General features: G+C 39.7%; 1 protein-coding gene and 1 long non-coding RNA gene across 24 annotated transcripts in view; one reads left to right on the forward strand and one right to left on the reverse strand.

Annotated features, from left to right (window-relative positions):
- SYNE1 (spectrin repeat containing nuclear envelope protein 1) overlaps positions 1 to 19,648 on the reverse strand; it is a 482,603-nt gene that overhangs the window by 33,359 nt on the left and 429,596 nt on the right. For all 23 annotated transcript variants that reach the window (XR_006717653.1, XM_045500062.1, XM_045500061.1 and 20 more), the window contains 3 exons: positions 16,382 to 16,544; positions 5,161 to 5,348; positions 3,642 to 3,792 (listed from right to left, as the gene is read on the reverse strand). Coding sequence is in view for 22 of the 23 variants with exons in the window: in XM_045500062.1 (XP_045356018.1) it covers positions 3,642 to 3,792; positions 5,161 to 5,348; positions 16,382 to 16,544 (502 nt within the window). In the remaining variant the exon portion in view is untranslated. The remainder of the gene's footprint in view (positions 1 to 3,641; positions 3,793 to 5,160; positions 5,349 to 16,381; positions 16,545 to 19,648) is intronic.
- LOC123609186 lies at positions 342 to 18,924 on the forward strand. The gene is made up of 3 exons (XR_006717658.1): positions 342 to 352; positions 12,651 to 12,658; positions 18,618 to 18,924. It is a non-coding gene; the product is annotated as an uncharacterized LOC123609186 (long non-coding RNA).

Consider the following 19,648-nt stretch of genomic DNA (forward strand, 5'->3'; position numbering starts at 1 on the left):
ATTGGCGAAGAGCTCTCACTCCATATGGCCTCATACTGCAGTGGCAGGGAAAGGACAATTTCATCTTTTTAAAAAAATTTTTTTTGATGTTTATTTTTGAGGGGGGAGGGCGGGGAGGGGCAGAGAGGGAGGTAGATGTAGAATCCAAAGCAGGCTCCAGGCTCTGAGCCATTGGCACAGAGCCTGATGTGGGGCTCGAACCCATAGACCATAAGATCGTGACCTGAGCCGAAGTCAGACACTCAGCTGACTGAGCCACCCAGGTGCCCCCAAAACGGCAATTTCTAATGAGGGTTTACTTCCCCTTATTAATAAACAGAGTAATATGACCAGTGTGGCTTAAAGGAAGGAAGTAGATCAAACAAAAATATGAAAGGAATTGGTAAATATTAACAACTATGTATGGATATATACAAATACATATACATGTATGATATACATATGTTCATATATTATAGTTTTTTAAATGATGAACAGCTTGAAAAAATTTTCCCATGAAACATACTAATTACACAAATATTTATGTGCGCTTAAAGTTTCAAAAATTTCTGATGTCAATACTGAGCAAAGATGTCTGTAACAGAAATTTCTCTTTATTTGCTAAAGATGCAATCTCCTAAAGATCCAGAAACTGCCTCAATTCTGATGTCCATTAAAAAAACTAAAAACAATTCTTTGCAGAAGGTTTCTAAATGCAGGCTGTTATTAACTTTTAAGAAAAACAGTATAGTAAAATTCACGTAACCTGAGAGAAAAGTTTGGAACATGCTCTATTTCTTTTTTGTTGTTCCCATGAATTATTCATTTTTTTATAAAACATTTTAGAGCTTATGCACCACCATATGCTGTAATGTCTATTTATTTATTTATTTTTACAATCATTTATTTCTAACATGTTTTATCAATCATCCTTCATTCTTGGTACAGTTCACATATCTGGGACAAATTTCATAACCACACTGTCACTTTTAATGATTAAAAGTTAGTTTTTAGGGGCGCCTGGATGGCTCAGTCGGTTAGGCATCCAACTCAGGCTCAGGTCATGATCTCACAGCTTGTGAGTTCGAGCCCCACGTCGGGCTCTGTGCTGACAGCTCAGAGCCTGGAGCCTGCTTCCGACTCTGTGTCTCCCTCTCTCTCTCTCTGCCCCCTCTCCCAGTCACTCTGTCTCCCTCTCAAAAATAAAAACATTAAAAAATAGTTTTTAAATGATTAAAATGTAGACCTCTTGTGTCTATTTTTGAGGTTACCCTATGTAATAGTTTCAAGTTTCTAAAGGTAAACTCTTTCTTCTTTCTTCTTGCTCTCTGCAGTACAACATAGTTCTACCATTAAGAATCATTTGGCCAACATAAAATGAAGCTTTGTTTTCAAACTCATGTGTACGATTTATTAGTGATGTTTAGCCCAACAACACACAGAAAATTGTACGATGAAGTGGTCTGAACTCCTCTAAATCGCCGAATTCTTCTTCCTTTGGCTCGTCACGCTGTTTACTTTCTAGCACATCTGTGCCTCAGATATGGCTTTCCTTTGGAGAGTTGCTTTAAGAGACTTCATCTTAGGAAAGCTAATCTCCTATTCTACAAAACAATTTAAATGATTTCTCCAGAAAAGGAAGTGGTAAGGAGAGTTCAGCTTTTGCCATTATTGGGAGTCACAGAATATGTTTTCCCATTGGCGTGACGACAGGCACCACGGGTAGGTAGCCAGGTCCATCCCAAATCTGCACGCATTTGAACAGGCAAAGACTGCCCTCAAATTTTGTTTTGTTTTGTTTTTTTCTTTAGTTTATTTCTGTTTCTTAAGAACATTAACTAAAAGATAAATGATAAAATCATTTATTATAGAAGCTAACCATATGGTTAACTTTTGCCATAAAATCTGAGCGTCTAAAATAGCATCAGAAAGGACTGTACATAATCTGCTTAGTAGTATAAGCCAATTAGAGGAGGTTTTAACCTTTATGAAACACAGCATAATAAGATGGGATTACATGGATACCTCCCTAGCACTGGCTCACGCCGGGAGGACCTCAACTCTACTGTATAGCTCACTGTGGTTTTGCACTAGAAATTTTCAAAGGGAAAACATTTTAGATACGAAATTATTTTCCTGGAATTTAGTGGCAGAGTGACACATGAATCCATATTGAGACATCAGGATAACTCTTATTTATTTAACATAGTATTTGAGCATTTTTATAGATTCAGATAGCTGCTCGTCTATGACTCTTTGATTACAAACCCCACAAGCACAAAAACCAAACTTCATACTTACTCTAACTGGCCTCAAAAAAAGCCAGGTAAACTGAGGTAAAAATGAATTCAGCTGGATTTGGCTGGATTTTTAGTCTTATTTTTTTTTTTTTTATCATCATGATCTTATTTTTGAGAGAGAGAGAGAGAGAGACAGAGAGAGCGAGCATGAGTGGGGCAAGGGCAGAGAGAGAGGGACAGAGGATCCAAAGCAGGCTCTGTGCTGGCAGAAGAGAGCCGAAGTCAGACGCTCAACCGACTGAGACACCCAGGCGCCCCTGTAGTCTTATTTTTAAACATCTCAAGAAGCCTGAGGCAGAATTAGCAACCAAGAATGACTTTTGTAAGATACATGCACCAGAACTTTGCTGTCAGTATCTAGGAGCACACATCTGCCTATCAGTGGAACTGATGGAAAAAGAAACTTCAAATTGAAACATGGTGAACTTTAGGCTATGTCGGTTCCTTCGTGAAAATGAGAGGCAGGTGTTGGGGTATCACCATCCCACAGGGATACAGGAACACAAGATCACACAAACAGGCCAGATACTGCGGTCAGTTAGTGAACATTTCCTTCATGAATACGATTATATTGCCTGCTATTTTTGTCTCTATGTAATTGAAACGTCTTAGTGACTCAAGAATGGCACTGCACTTCATTTGTCATTAGAAATGGCTTATAATTATCTTGCTTAATTCTGGAGCCAACTCTACTTTATCTACGATTTAAAAATGCATATACCTGGGCGCCTGGGTGGCTCAGTCGGTTAGGCATCCGACTTCGGCTCAGGTCATGGTCTCACAATTTGTGAGTTCGAGCCCCACGTCGGGCTCTGTGCTGACAGCTCAGAGCCTGGAACCTGCTTCAGATTCTGTGTCTCCCTCTCTCTCTCTGCCCCTCCCCTGCTCGTGCTCGCTCTCTCTCTCTCAAAAATAAATAAACATTAAAAAAATTTTTTTTTAAATAAAAATATATATACCTATTCTCTAATTAGGTAAAACAAAAGTCAAGAAAATATATGAAGAGAGATTTTGATAGTATGAAACAACATCATATTCTCATCTTAGGTGGTTGATAGTGAAGAATTATGAAATAAAAAAAATGCCAAGATCTTTTTTGGGGAATCATGATTTGTGTTTTGTAATAGAATTTCTTATCATTGTGACTTCATTTGTAATTCTTGATATTCTTAACTAAAAACCTCATTTCCCCCCTTCGTTGCCTACTTATGAGGCAGTAATAAAGATGACCACAAAGTCATCACCCAGTTGTTTGAACAAATAATGTGTGGGCAAACAGTTAGTTTATGTCTTGAGACGCCAACGACTAGCTGGCTATGCTCATTGCAAAATAAGGATGAAATATGTGGAATTAAAAATCACCTCAAATTTCTTTAGTTCTTCCTTGGCAACTGTATAGAGCACCCCGGAAGAGCTGGGGAAGGCAGCTGTCCTTTCTGAAATCTTGAGCCAATCTTCAAAACGAGAATAATCGTCCAGAAACTTCTGCCACAATCGCCACGTCTCTTCAATTCTGAGACAGATAATGAAAAAACAGAATCTGATTGTTTGGGGACTGTTTTTGCTCCAGAACCCTGTTTGATGCCTGCAGCAGGGCTAAGAGAGCCCAAACAACCATCCGTTGTGCCAAACAATAACTGTGCCTTCAGCCAAATCTGACCAGAGTGAAAAAGAGACAACTGTTTGAGCTAAAATGAAACAGCTGTGTGTTTTGGTGTTTTTTTTTTTTTTTTTTTTTTTTTTCCCATCCTGCAGCTTTGGATTTGGAATTAGTCAAATTGTGTATTACAAGCACATAAAGTGACCTGTGCTATATATGTGCAAGGGAGTTCAGAAGTACACCACCATGTTTGCAGGGAAAACTCACGGCCGAGGTTCCACTGAAATCAAACTAAGGTCTGAAAACGCATTTAAGTCCAAAATCAAACTCACCCTCATCAAAATTAACCTATGACAGCAAGGCAAATATTAACTTTTCAAGAGTTCTCCGAATAGTACAGAAGATTACATGTTACTGTAAATCGTTATGGTAATTTTCTAACCCAACACTACTTTTTACTGCCTTGAATTTCAAAGGTTTTTTTTTTCAAAGATAAGCTTTGTTTTATTATTTCATTTTTAATAAAAATAATATTATTTTCACACCTCCAATTCTGTAAAAACATACTTGTTCAGCAAGGGCATATTTCTATTTTTTTGAATTATATCTAAACTATTAGGTCAGGCATAGTTTGGCTTGTTATATTCACATACAGTAGTCCCCCCTTATCCGTGTGGGATATGCTCCAAGACTCCCAGTACATGCCTGAAACTGTGGACAGCACCAAATCCTAAATGTCCTTTGTTTTATCCTCGACACACATATGATAAAGTTTAATTTAAAAATTAGGCACGGTAAGAGATTAACCACAGTAACCAATGATAAAATGAACAGTCATAACAATCTACTGTAATAAAAGTTATGTGAATGTCGTCTCTGTCTCTCAAAATATCTTATCGTACTGCATTCACCCTTCCTGTGATGATGTGATGACGGATGAAGTTAGTGGAATGACCTAGGTGTTGGGACTAGCGTTAGGCTGCTATTGACCTTCTGACTATACATCAAAAGGCGAGATCTTCTGCTTCTGGATCCTGCTCAACCGTAGGTAACTGAAACCATGGAAAGAGAAATGGGGGACAAGGTCGGGGGAGACTACTGTAATACCTGTATACCTACTTGTTTTCCAACTAAATGTAGAAGACGGCAAGTTGGGGAAACCAGTGCTCTTTTTGGGCATTGCAAACAAAAGGAAGTGGTAAGCAATGGATACTCTGGGTGGTCACTTTTTTCTCTTTTTGGTCCTTCCTCTGCCGCAGCTCCTTGAACCTCCCAGCTTACCTGAGCCTCCTCTCCATGGACATGGCACAGATATTCCTCCACCGCCGGTCCAGGTTTCGCGTAGCCTGCTGGATGGAGTCACACTCCGCATCTGTGGCACAGGCGTCACAGTCGTGCAGCAGGACCTCACACAGGTTGAGGACAGACGCCACACCCGTGCTGTGTTTCTCGATGTCTCTCTGAAGCTCCTGTGGGGAAGGAGCCATGCTTGATTCACGTACTCGGCTACAGATGCGAGGAGATGCGGCAGTATTCACTGACTGATAGATGGTTAGGCCAAACCCTGACAAACACCTTATTTCCTTGCATGAGGTTTCTTCAACTTCATTTACAAAATACGGCAACCTCAAAAATATGAGAAAACGAATCTAGGAAAATTCTGGCTAGGTGAGCAATGCCAAAATATAAATGGAACGAATGAAATAAACTACATTAATTACATTAAGAGTAAAACTAGCTTCTTCAGTGATTGAAAAGTAAATCTTGTCCCAGACAGATTACCACTTCCATTCCAATATATCGATCAACCAATCAAAGGAATACATGTGCTCTTATTAAGTACTGCCACTTAAGAAATGGGATTTCATCTCCAAAGATCTGCAAACTGCTTAAAACAGCTAATCACTAAAAGTGCCATGATTTATAAGATCTAGGTTCTCTTATCATGTATGACATCATAACATCAACAGCTTCCTCAGGGAGCAATTTTAAAGGTAGGGCAGAAATAGAAAGATGACGATGATAATCAAGGCACTGAATTTCCCCAGTATACCGCCACGTAGAGTCTTCATATTAACTGCATAAAATGTAAATGCAAAATGTATGTTACTTTTTCTATTGAGCTTTAAAAAAAATTTAAATGTTTTATTTTTGAGAGAGGGAGACTGAGTGTGAGTGGGGGAGGGGCAGAGAGAGAGAGGGAGACAGAGAATCTGAAGCAGGCTCCAGGCTCTGAGCTGTCAGCACAGAGCCCGATGCGGGGCTCGAACTCACAAACTGCGAGATCATGACCTGAGCCGTAGTCAGACGCCCAACCGACTAAGCCACCCAGGCGCCCCTTCTATTAAGCTTTTAACTCAATTTGCTCAAAGTATTTCATTATTTAAAGCGGGCTACTGGTAATTTTGCTTGCCCTATTCATCAAGGTCCTTACTGTGTTTTCCTTGTTTTTAAAACTATTCTTGGATTTTTCCTAACTTTATTCTTGTTCTAATGAGAATTCCTCAACTTATTCAAGTAGCTGAGATTTATATTTTTGTGTGTATATTCTTCCTCCTATTTTTCTCTTTAACACGCCGTTACTAGGTCTTCTATGCAAACATTAGCTTACTGTCAAATGCAGTAACGGTGCCTTTGATTAATACTTGGAGATTTTATGGACAGAAGACAGATTCTATAAAAATATTTCTATTTCACTAACAGTCCTCTCAGATCTCTTACATTATCACTTTCAGTTATGGGGAAATCATCACAAGAACTGCTGATCTAAAAAAATATAAAATTGAACTCAATATTTACTCAAAGATGAAGACAGAGACATCTGTGAATGAGATCACTAAGTAAATTTTAGGTGTTAAAATGCCTTTTGTAGAAGGATATACATTTGTAAGTAGTGTTAGGTACATCAACATAATCAATGCATTTAAAAAAGTTATGGCACTTGATTTAACTTCCCCCAAGTACTCAAAAAAGTACTTTCCAGCTTTATTGAGATATAACAGACATATAACATTCTGTAAGCTTAAGATGCATGATGTGATGATTTGATGTATGTATATATTGTGAAATGATTACCACAATACGTTTAACTAATATCTATGACCTCACATAGTTACAGTGTATGTATGTGTGTGTGTGTGTTGAGAACTTTTAAGATCTACTCTCTCAGCAACTTTCAAATATGCAACACAGTATTGTTAACTATAGTCATCATGCTGAACATTACATTTCCAGAATGGATTCATCTTATAACTACAGGTTTGTACCCTTTGACAACCTTCATCCATTTCCCTCACCATCACCCCCATCTTTGGCAACCACTAATCTACTCTCTGTTTCTATGAGTTCAATTTTTTTTAGAGTCCACATATTAGTGAGATCATACAGCATTTGTCTTTCTCTGTCAGACTTATTTCACTTAGTATGATGACTTTAAGGTTCATCCACGTTGTTGGAAATGGCAGTATCTCCTTTTTTATGACTGAATAATACTCCACTTTGCATATATACCACATTTTCTTTATCCATTTATCAAATTATGGGTACTTAGACTGTTTTCATGTATTCGCTGTTGTAAATAATGCTCCAATGAATGTGGTGGGTGGAGACACCTTTTTAAGATAGTGATTTCATTTCTTTCCAAAATCTACCCAGAAGTGGAATTTCTGGATCATATGGTAGCTCTATTTGTAATTTTTTTAGGAACCTCCATAATGTTTTCCATAGTGATGATACTGACTTACATTCTCACCAATAGTGCACTAGGGCTCTGCTCTCTCCACATCTTTTGGTTTTTTCTTGGTTTTTTGATAATAGCCATTCTAACAAGTGTGAGGTGGTATCTCTTTGTGGTTTTGATTTGCATTTCCATGATGATTAATGATGTTGAACATTTTCATGTACCTGTTGGTAATTTTAATATCTTCTTTGGAAAAATGCCTACTCGTGTCTGTTGCCCATTTGTAAAACTGGATTATTTTTGTTTTGTTTCGTTTTTGTTTTTGCTATTGAGTTGTAGGAGTTCCTTATATATTCTGGATATTATCCTTCTCAGACATGTGGTTTGCAAATATTCTCTCTGATTGCAGAGGTTGCTTTTTCATTTGGTCGATCATTACTTTTGCTTTGCAGAAGCTTTTTAGCTTCATTTAATCCAAATTGTTTGTTTGTTTATTTATTTATTTTTTGGTTGTACTTTTGGTGCCATATCTAAAAAATCATCTCCAAAATCAATGTCAACAAGATTTTCCCCTGTGTTTTCTTCTAGAAGTTTTATGGTTTCAGGTCTTCCATGTAAGTCTTTAATACATTATTTTGAGTTAATTTTTGTAAGTGGTATAAAATAGGGGTCCACTTTACTCTTTGGCACGTGAATGTCCAGTTTTTCCAAGATTATTTTTTGAAGAGACTATCCTTTCCCCATTGGATATTCTTGGCTCCCTTGTCAAACATTAGTTGACCATATATGCATGGGTGTATTTTTGGGCTCTCAATTCTGTTCTATTGGTCTATGTGTCTGTTCTCATGCCAGTATCATACAGTTTTGATTATTATACCTTTATAACATAGTTTGAAATAAATAACTGTGATACCTCCAGCTTTGTTCTTTCTCAGGATTGCTTTGGCTATTTGGGATCTTTTGTGATTCCATATACATTTTAGAATTATTTTGTCTATATCTGTAAAAAGTGCCATTGAAATCTTGACTGGGGTTGTATTGAATCAATAGATAGCTTTGGCTGTATGCTCATTTTAACAATATTAATTCTTCCAATCTACACACATGGGGTATCTTTCCAGTTATTTGTGTCTTCTTTAATGTCTTTCATCGGTGTCTTAATAGTTTTCAGTGTAGAGATCTTTCAGTTCCTTGGTTAGATTTATTCCTAAGTATTTCATTGTTTTTGATGCAATTATAAAGGAATTGTTTTCTTTTCTTTTTTTCCAGGTAGTTTATTATTGGTGTACAGAAATGCAACTGGGGCGCCTAGGTGGCTGTCAGTTGAGCATCCAACTCTTGATTTCAGCTCAGGTCATGATCTCATGGTTCATGAGATTGAGCCTCTCATCAGGCTCTGAGCTGATGGTGTGGGGCCTGCTTGGGATTCTCTCTTTCCCTCTCTCTCTCTCTCTCTGCCTCTCCCCTGTTCTCTCTCTCTCAAAATAAATACATAAACTTAAAAAAAGAAATGCCACTGATTTTTGTATGTTAAATTTGTATCCTGCAACTTTACTGAATTTATTAGTTCCAACAGTTTTTTGGTAGAGTGTTTAAGATTTTCTATATGTAAGATTATGTCATCTACAAACAAAGAAAATTTTGTATCACCCTGTCTGATTTAGATGCCTTTTATTTTTTTTCTTGTCTGATTACTCTGGCTAGGATTTTGAGTACTATGGTGAATGGGCCTGGTGAAAGTGTGCACCCCTGTCTTGTTTCTGATCTTAGAGGAGAAGCTTTCAACCTTTTACCACTGAGTATGATGTTAGCTGTGGGCTAATCGTATAGCCTTTATTATGTTGATGTACATTTCCTTTATATACCCACTATGTTGAGAATTTTTATCATTGGAATTTTGTGAAATGCTTTTTCTGCATCTATTGAGGTAATACTATTTTTATATTTCATTCTAGTAATGTAAAGTATCACATTTATTTTTATATGCATATGCTGAACCACTCTTGCATCCCAGGGATGAATCCAACTAAATCATGGTGTATGATCCTTTTAATGTGCTGTTGAATTTGGTTTGCCAGTACTCTGTTGAGAATTTCTGCACCTGTATTTATTGTGGATATTGGCCTATAGTTTTCTTCTCTTATAGTGTCCTTATCTGGCTTTGGTATCAAGGTAATGCTGGCCTTATAAAATGAATTTCAGAGTGTGCCCTTCTCCTCAATTTTTTTTAAGAGTAAGAAGACATGGCTTTAATGTTTGGTAGATTTCACCTGTGAAATCATCTGGTCCTGGACTTTTCTTTGTTGGGAGGGTTTTGATTACTGATTCTGCCTCCTTACTCATTATGGGTCTGTTTATATTTTCTATTTCTCCCTAATTCAGTCTTGGCAAGTTGCATGTTTCCAGGCATTTACCCATTTCTCTCATGATCCTTTGTATTTCTTGTAATGTCTCCATTTTCATTTATAGTTTTTACTTATTTGGGTCCTCTGTCTTTGCTTTTCTTGGCTAGTCTAGCTAAAGGTTTTTCAATTTTGTTTATCATTTCAAAGAACCAGCTCCGTTTTTTTAATCTTTTATGCTGTTTTCCTATTCTCTATTTCATTTATTTCTGCTCTAATCTTTCTTATTTCCTTCCTTCTGCCAATTTTGGGTTTAGTTTGTTCCTTTTTAGTTCCTTGAGGTACAGTTATTTATTTGAGATTTTTTCCTTCATATAAGCATTTATCACTATAAACTTCCCTCTTAGAATTGCTTTTGTTGGACTCCATAAGTTATGGTATGTTGTGTGTTTCCTTTTTTTATCTCAAGATATTTTTAAATTTTCCTCGTTTTCTTCTTTGATCAGAAGAAGTGTGCTGTTTAATTTCCGTGGATTTGTGAATTTTCTAGCTTTCTTCCTATTCTCGATTTCCAGTTTCACATCACTGTAGTTGGAAAAGACACTTTATATAATTTACATTTTCTTGAATTTGTTGAGACTTGTTTTGCTGGTGAGGCTCTGCGATCATCGCTAGTTGGGTGAGGTCACAGACTGTGCTCCCTAACAAGGCAGTGCCTGGTTGGACTCTGTGATTAGGTACGGCTACAGGCCGGGCTCCACAATCACTCCTGGTTAAGTGGGATATCAGGCCGTGCTATCAGACCACATGGTGCTACCAGCTGGACTCTGTGTTCAGGTGGAGCCATAGGCAGGGCTGTAGGCCATGCCCTGGAATTAGGTGAGGTGATAGTCTTGGCTTTGCCATCAGGTGGGCCACTGGCTGTGTTACCCTATTGGGCAAAGTTACTGGCTGGGCTCTCTGATAAAGATGGACATTCAGCTGTACCACAAAGTGTGTGGGGCTAGAGACTATGCTCTGTGGTTGAGCTGGGTCACTGTCCAGGCTTTCTTGTCATGTGGGATCACAGGCTATGCTTGGTGGTTGGCTGGAGTCACGGCTAGGCTCCCTGCCCGAATAAGGTTGCATGCTATGTTCAGCAATCAGACAAGGCCATAGGTTGGATTCCACTGCTGAGTAGGGTTACCATCTGGGCTCTATGGCTGGGTAAGGTTGTAGGCTGGGCTCTGTGGCTGGGCAAGGCTGTAGGTTGAGCTCTGAGGTTGTCCAAGGTCACTGTCCAGACTCCCTGATGATGCAGGGCCAGAAGCTATGCTCAGCAGTTGGGTAGGGCTCCTGGCTTGGCTCCCTGCTCAAGCAGGGCTATTGGATGGGTTCCGTGGCTGCCTGGGTTCTCTGGCCAGGCTTCCTGGTGGGGAAGGATGAAGGCTATGCTCAGCTGTTGGGCGGGGCTAGGAATTGGCTTCCCTACCCAGGTCAGATGGTTTCTAGGGCTCCAAAGTCAGTATGGCCCATTGTCTGGGGACCCAAATCAGGCAAAACGGCCAAGTGAACTCCCAGGTCAGACAGGGCCACTGGCTGGGCCTGCTGATGGGCAGAGACACAGGCTGGGATCTCTGTTTGGGTGCAGCTGCAAACAGGAATGCAGTCTGCCAAGACGTGAGTGCTGGCTGCCATAAGCCTCAGCCCCCTTCTCACTCACTAACTCATCCCCAATAGTCAAGCTATACAAGATCCCTTAGTGATTCTTAGGAGATGAGATCCAAGTGGGCTTCCTGAGAAGGGTGCGGGAGCCAGGGAAGCCAGATGCCCATCTTGGCCATGAGGTGCCCTCTCAGTGCAGCTCCATGCCAGCCATGAAGGACAATGTGGTCAGAGTGTGGTCACTCCTGTTACCCTTTTTTATGTGGTCCTTCTGGTCTCTGGGGTCCGAGTGGGTGCTTTATCCTCACGGTTGGGTTTTGGGAATTTTACAGTGGTGCCTTGTTTATAGATAGTTGCTTGCTGGCCTTTTTGTGAGGGAGGCTTAAGTCAGAAATAACCTATATAGCCATATAGACGATGTGACTCCTCTACCCTGGAGCAGACACTCATGGGGAGACCATTGTGGAAACAAGGGCCAGGATATGAAAACCAGAACTGTAACTGACAGATTGCTGGAGGCCCAACATAGACAATTGAGTTAAAAATTCCAGAGGACCCAGTCATGGGTGGGGCTGCACAGTTTTGTGAAATTTATATCCAGGAGCTCAACCAGATTCCCACAGTAAATATCAGAGAAAAGACCCCTTGTGCATCTGCTCAAAAGTTTCTGTTAAAATCAATTTATGAAATAAGCTTGAGGGGTGTTATAATTATGATTAAATGCTCTAATACAGATAAAGAGTTTAGTTTCAGCTTTAACCTTCATTGATAATGGTCCTGAATTGACATATAGCGTTTCTGAATTTATCCTTATTCATCCATAACACAGAGAAATTTGACAAAATGTTCTCTGAACCCATCTCAAGTCTACATATATTTCTGCCCAATTAAGTATGTAATCATTAAGTACACTGGCAAGAGAAACATATAGAAACCCCACAGAGGGGAACAGAAGAACATGTATTTCTTATCAGTTTAATCTCTTTTTAAATATTCAAAGGAATTTTCCCCTTTGGAGACAGATTACTACTTTATCTGCCTTTTACAACATGGATCACAAATGCTATAATTTTTTACAGAATCGTGGTTAACATTTGCCACAAAAGAAACTGTAGTGAATGTGATAGAATTGAAGTAAAATTTACTAAGCACCCACTTTGTTCTAGGTGCTGTGCTAAATAATTTTCATGTTAATTTTTATAATAACACTGTGAACCATGCACTCTGGTGATCAGCATTCTGTATATAAGGAATCTGAGGATTAAATAGTTCATTACATGGCCCTGGGCTATGCGGCAAAGAGGTGAAGCCCAGTTTGAACCCAGGGAGTCTTTACTTCTAACCATTGGCATATAGTTGTTTCCTTTTTTTTTTTTTCAACTTTAACTTAAAATTTAATTAAAAGGCAATATGAACATATATTAAAATATTAAAAAGTCAGAAACTACTGCCAAGCTTCCAGTGAATTAGTTCCCTTTTCACTCCTGATTCTCATTTTCCAGAAATAACCATTTCCATCTCTTGGAGCTCTGTCTTCCTGTTTTAATTTCTGTATTTCTAAGTAACAAGTTTATGTTGCTATTTCTTGATTTTTAAAATTTCGACATTATCTATGCTTCTATAGTAGAGACGGAATCAACTTCAAGCTGACTCCCAGGGCTCCAGTTACTGTTTGAGCACATCTTCTAGCTAGAGCAATACCGTGGTTATTTAACATGATTACTTAATATTTTTCACATCTGAGCAACAGCCTATACTATGGTTATATTTCTTTTCATATATATATATATATATATATATATATATATATATATATTGCATTTATGGAATCAGTAGCTCTCTCCTCTCTTTAAAACATGAACATTCCTAGCCTCCATCCTTTATCTTATGGAGTTAATACAACTCCTTCCATTATGGTTAAGCCCATTAGGTTATCCAGTTCAACTGTCTTACTCCTAGTAGACATCCATCCCAGAGGAGCCAACTCCCTACTCCAATGTGAACAGGGATTCTCCAGGCTTCAGGGCAGCTGGCATCTGGGATGTTCCTTCACCATCCGTCCTGGGAATTTTCTTCTCTCTCAGGTTTTATATTATTTTTCTTCTCGTTTTTTAGTATACGTGACATCTTTCATTAGCTTCCTGAGAATATATGCATAGGAGGTAAATATTTTATATATTAAATGGCAGGTGCAGTATTCTAAATTATAAATAATTTTCTCAGCTTTCTGGAGGCACCGTGTCACTGTCTTTTAGCTTCCAGCATTGTTTTGGAGGATCAGATTTTTTCATCTTGGAAACCATAAAGGTCTTCCCTTTGTCACCCATGTTCTGAAATTTTATAATGGTTTTGCTTTGTTTTTAATTTTCCTGGGCATTTGTAATTTTATGCTCTAGAAGTGCAGCTGATCCTTGAACAAAGCGGAGCTTGATGGCACCAACTCCCCACCAGCTGAAAATCTGTGTATAACATTTGACTCCCCCCAAACTTGACTACTAATAGCCAACTGTTGACTAGAAGCCTTACCAAAAACACAATCAAATAACAAATATTTTGCATTTTGTATGTATTATATGCTGTATTCTTACAATAAAGCAAGCTAGAAAAAAGAAAATCATAAGGAAGGGAAAATACATCTGTAGTACTACATATTTTATTGCATAAAAAATCCACATATAAGTGGAGCCATGCAGGTCAAATCGTTGCTGTTCAAGGGTCTACTCTATAAGCTTTTCAGTTTGGAAAACATTTTTACATTACTAATTTGATAACTTCTTCCTTTTTAATTTTTTGTGGGGGACTATTATGGAATAACTAAATTAGATTTTAAAATTCTTTCATTAGTCCTGGCTGTGATATAAACCTGGCTAGTAACATGGTGGGAGCTGGGGCAGTGGGAGTCATATCGTCAGGTACAGAGTATTTCATTTAATCTATTTTTCATATAGTGGCTCCAGCCTCAATGGTGCCCCGTAGCCCCAAATCCAAAGTCCCTCTGGGCTGCCCTCTCCAAGGAGGATCCTTGGGCTTTCTATTGGAGTCAACAGGCAGGAGTTGCCTAGGATTAGGGGGATCTGCCAGTCAAACCGCTCCTTATTCAAATTTTCAAGCAATTTTCCATTTTAAAGTCCTATAGACTTGCTGTCTGCACTTCATGAGTCTTCTTGCATTTCTTTTTTTTGTTGTTGTTTTTAATTTTTTTTAATGTTCATTTATTTTTGACAGAGGGGGAGACACAGCATGAGTGGGGGAGGGGCAGAGAGAGAGGGAGACACAGAATCTGAAGCAGGCTCCAGGCTCTGAGCCATCAGCACAGAGCCCGACGCGGGGCTCGAACTCACAGACCATGAGATCATGACCTGAGTCGAAGTCAGACGCTCAACCGACTGAGCCACCCAGGCCACCCAGGCCACCCAGTCTTCTTGTATTTCCATGGCATGAACCAGCTTTCTCCATCCTCCATCCTGCTGATAGCAGTAACTATTCATCTATCCACTCTGGTCTTCCAAAATTCTAATGGGTGTCCGTCATCTTTATCATCTTCTTTCCTCATCTCTTTGCCATTGTGGGTTTTGACCTTCTTTTCCCTTTACGTTCATTTTACTGGGGTTTAGGAGTGGGTAAGGCTATAAATGTATATGATCAATTTGCCATATTTACTTAGATACAGTTTAGATTTTCTTACATTTGCTAAATTACAATACTGGCTATTAGAATTGTAACTGTTTTTAACCAGTTCTCACTTGTGGGGATCATTACCATGTTCTCCAGGAGTATTCAGGGAGCTGGAGGCCAACCCAAACCGCTATCAGCTCAATTATCAGAATTTCAAACACAAGAGAATCCATCAAGGGCTTTAATCTTACAAAAATGGGAAAAGGTCCTGCTAACATTTTTAAAAAAAATAAATGTTGATTTAAATATTAAACTATTCCCACTATCTAAAACCTATGTTTTAATATCTAGTTGTACTGCTTTAAATAGTTCATGAAATAAAGTAAGCACATAGACTATTTTGTAAGATTGATAAATGGGTCTGTTTATATTTTGTAGTATTTTTAAATTAAGCAACTTGGCTATAATGGCCTAAATGTAATGGAAGTAACCAGAACGTGGACAGAATTTTCGAGGACAATCTAAAGGCATGGAGTAGCAATATTTTTTATGGGGGATTTTTGGTCTTTTCTACCAACAACTGGAGTCTGCTATGCTTATTAAGAACAACGAAGGGGAGTAGGAGGGAAAAATCCTTTATGCGGGCATTTTTCACTTTTCATGGTCATTCTTTTTTACTCTGGCGGATGGTGTATTGTAGGCCAGTGTGATGTGCCGCCTTTGGTGCACACATTACGGTAAAATTACAGCGTGTGTTCTGTAGGCCATGGAACACTCCTTGCAAAACCATTGTTTTAGACTCTAAAAACTCTAAGAATGCACTGTAATCTGTATTCAAACACCAAATGCAGAAAAAAAAAGCTCCTTTCTATGCATGTAGTGGTGGGCTAGTGACCTACACAGAAATAAACAAAACTGCCTGCTCTGTTATGGAGACATCACTGCAACCCAAGTAGTTTAGGATGTCTTCTTCGTGGACCAATGACATTAACCCCCAAGACAGCATAGCTTCTTAAGACTTAACTCCTTGGTGACGTGGGACCTCTTGGCCCCAAACACCTGCCATGCCCTAGCCTCCCTCCCCTTTCTCAGCAATCTTGTCTAGCTCCCTCCTGATTTTCCTTCTCGATTCATTCACCGTCTCACATCCACCTCTGTATCCTGGCCAGGAGCACAGATGTTCAAGAGCCTACTTACTTCCTTTAGTTGATTTAAGTTTTACCTGCTGCTCAGTAAGCTTTTTCTGTATTTCATCCGAGTCACAGGAATCATAGACTATGGGCTTGGCCAGCTCTGACTCGATGTGAGCCAGCCACGTCCTCAGGCTGCTCATGTTCTTATCCAGCTGCTGTACGGCCACCAGGGTCTCCTTCAGCTTCTTTACCCTGTGGGCAGAGGAGAGACTTCACCTTCAGTGAGAGGCCCCACTCAAGTTTCCCTTGTGAGCAAAAGTGAGCACTCAGTCTAAAGCCAAGTTGCCTAAAATCAAAGTCCAGCTCAGCTCAGCCACTTACTGGCTGTGACTTTGGGCAGTTGTACACCCTCCCTGGGTCTCCATTTCCTCATCTCTATAAAATGAAGGTAAAGGAAGAGTACGTGTGAGATCTGAATGAGTTGAATGATGCAGGGTATATGGGAAACATTCAATAAATATCAGCTATGATGATGTTCAACATAGCTATAGTAACAGGTTACTATGGTGGTCACCAAAATTGTTATTTCCACAAATTATGTAATTTATACTAATCTGAAGAATACCTGAGAGCAAAAAATGAACATTTCCAATTGGTCGGCACCAAAACAGATAACACACTCATGGTTCTGATTACTCCAGCCCTGGTGGGATTTATTCCAGCACCCTTGTGGCAAACTCAGCTAAAAGAAGAAAGCACACTTGAGACGAATGATCAGTGAGCGATCACATGCACTTAATGTCAGATCTCGTTAAAGGTAACTGAGGACCCTTTGGGCTACAAGCAGCAGAGGGCAGATCCAGGGCCGACCACCATCTAGCCTTCGCCTGCAAAGCCTAGTTCAATGCAGTATTTTCTACACAGTATGTTTTTAAAAAATGTTTTCCCATTCTTTCCAGGAAGAAGTAAAAACCAGTTTGGTTAAGATTGCCACTTATCTAACAATCCTGTGTGGACATCCTATGTGTAAGATGCTGGAAAGACAAAATAAATAAGACTTGATTATTTTCCTATGAAATGCACGATCTGACTGGAAAGCTGGACATATCAACAGTGAAACATAACACAGTGTGATAAGAACTAAACTAATGAACCAAGTCCCTGGCTAATAAATAGGGAGGAATCAGTTCTGTCTGGCCGTCTTCAGTAATCATTCATTCGCTCGTTCAGTCTCCATTGGTTCAGGTCTGTATTCTTTCTACAAACATCTATGATGCTAGGTAGCCATGGAGCTAGGCGACAGAAATACAGTGATGACTGAAGGTTCATCCCAGCCACTGAGGAGCTGAGACTTTGTTGAAGAAATAACATTTGAGCTGCATCTTGACAGGTGGATACTAGCCAAGCAGAAGATTTCTGGCCTAGGAAACACAGGAAAGAAAATCAGAGATATGGGAGGCAGAGTGCCATAATGCTAGGGGGGTGGGGGCTGGGGGGGTGGGGGTGGTGGGAAGAGAAGCCGAAGAGAGATGTAGTTGTGTTGAAGTAAGACGGATGGATAGGCTAAGATTATAAAAGGCCTGCCGTGACACCATACTGGCTTTGTGTGAACTTTAAAGATAAGTAGGAATGTGGCCAAGACGTATTAGCCCAGGAATGACAGGATCAGTTCTGATTTTGAGTATGTGAGTTTGAAGTGAGGCTCATATGGAAGACCATTCTGGAAGTAAACAGAATAACCCAAGCAGCTACATCAAAAGCCTGCACTTGGGGAGCCAGGGACAGGGGTGGGGCGGGGATTGCTAAATTCATGAACTGCCATGACGGGAGGCAGAAGGAGTTAAAAATGATGTGATTATATGGATGCTGCCGTCTCCGAGGGAATGGATGAGGAACAAGTTCACGGGGTTAATGGTGCAGGAAGTTTGCAATACGACGAGTCTGCAGGTCGGGTAGACAGGCATAGAAGTGTAGTTCACAGGTGTCGAGGAGAGGTCAGGGTTTATGCCATTGCTTTAGGTATTATTGGCACAGAGCGAGGCCCAATGAAAGGATGTATTTCACCCTGAAAGGGAATGGATGAAGAGAATGAATTTTTTTTTTTAATTTTTTTTTTCCAACGTTTATTTATTTTTGGGACAGAGAGAGACAGAGCATGAACGGGGGAGGGGCAGAGAGAGAGGGAGACACAGAATCAGAAACAGGCTCCAGGCTCTGAGCCATCAGCCCAGAGCCTGACGTGGGGCTCGAACTCACGGACCACGAGATCGTGACCTGGCTGAAGTCGGACGCTCAACCGACTGCGCCACCCAGGCGCCCCTGAAGAGAATGAATTTTAAAAGGGGGTAGTGGTGGGGCGGGGGGTAAGACTGATGTTGCTTGAGGGTGCAAACTTACAACAAGCAGTAAATGAGCTGTACAGATCTAATGCACAGTAAATGAGTAAAGACAACAATAATTGTGCAATTATGAATTGTGGTAACTATCGCTACAGGGGCAACCACACTATCACAGATCAATGTATCAAAGTAACACATCGTACACCTTAAATTTACACAACGGTACATGGCACATATATTCAATAACAAAATTTTAAAAAGAAGTGTTGGTTAGTGATCTGAATGCCCCTTGATTAGATTCGCTTGGTCGGCCTCAGATAAATGGATAAATGCAGACTCCTGGCTAGATTCCAACCCACTTCTCCCGAATTAGAACCTCTGGGGGTGTGGCCGGGGAACTGGCACTTTTCACAAGCACCTCAGGGGAGCCTTAGATACACTAAAGTTCGGGGACCGATGGTATCCTCTGTCAAACAAACGGCAGGATAGTATAATGAGACCTAAAAATACCTAAACACAATGCATTTGGCTTAAGAAATACAGTTATGGTAAAGGAGTATTGGTAATTTTTTTTTTTAACCAGGCAGTAAAGGTGAGTAAATATGGTATGAAACCTGTAGAACGATCTGGCTACCAGGAAACATTGATCTGTTTGTTTTGTTTAATGCAGTTTAATATTTGGAATAACTCTGGAATGTTTTTAAGCAGAGAATAAGGAACTTGTGAGAAAGAAGCCAATGACCGAAGGAAAAAGGAGGAGAGAAATGACAGATGAAAGCAGTTGATGGATGCAGAGTAGATGGTCAAGGACACGAGGGCAGGGGTACTTTTGAAGGTGTTTTCCTACTGAGTCAGGCTGTAAGCAGGAGTTTGGGAGGGCCACAGGCAATATTTCTCAGCTCTATTATTATCTAGTAATAGCTAGCAGCAAAAATCCATTAATGAGACCCTGGTGTGGGCCTGACACGGCTGAGTATCCAGATTGCTCTAAAGAAAAAGGTTGACGGGGGTGAAAAG

This window comes from Leopardus geoffroyi, chromosome B2, assembly GCF_018350155.1.
Source record: "Leopardus geoffroyi isolate Oge1 chromosome B2, O.geoffroyi_Oge1_pat1.0, whole genome shotgun sequence".
NCBI lineage: Eukaryota > Metazoa > Chordata > Mammalia > Carnivora > Felidae > Leopardus > Leopardus geoffroyi.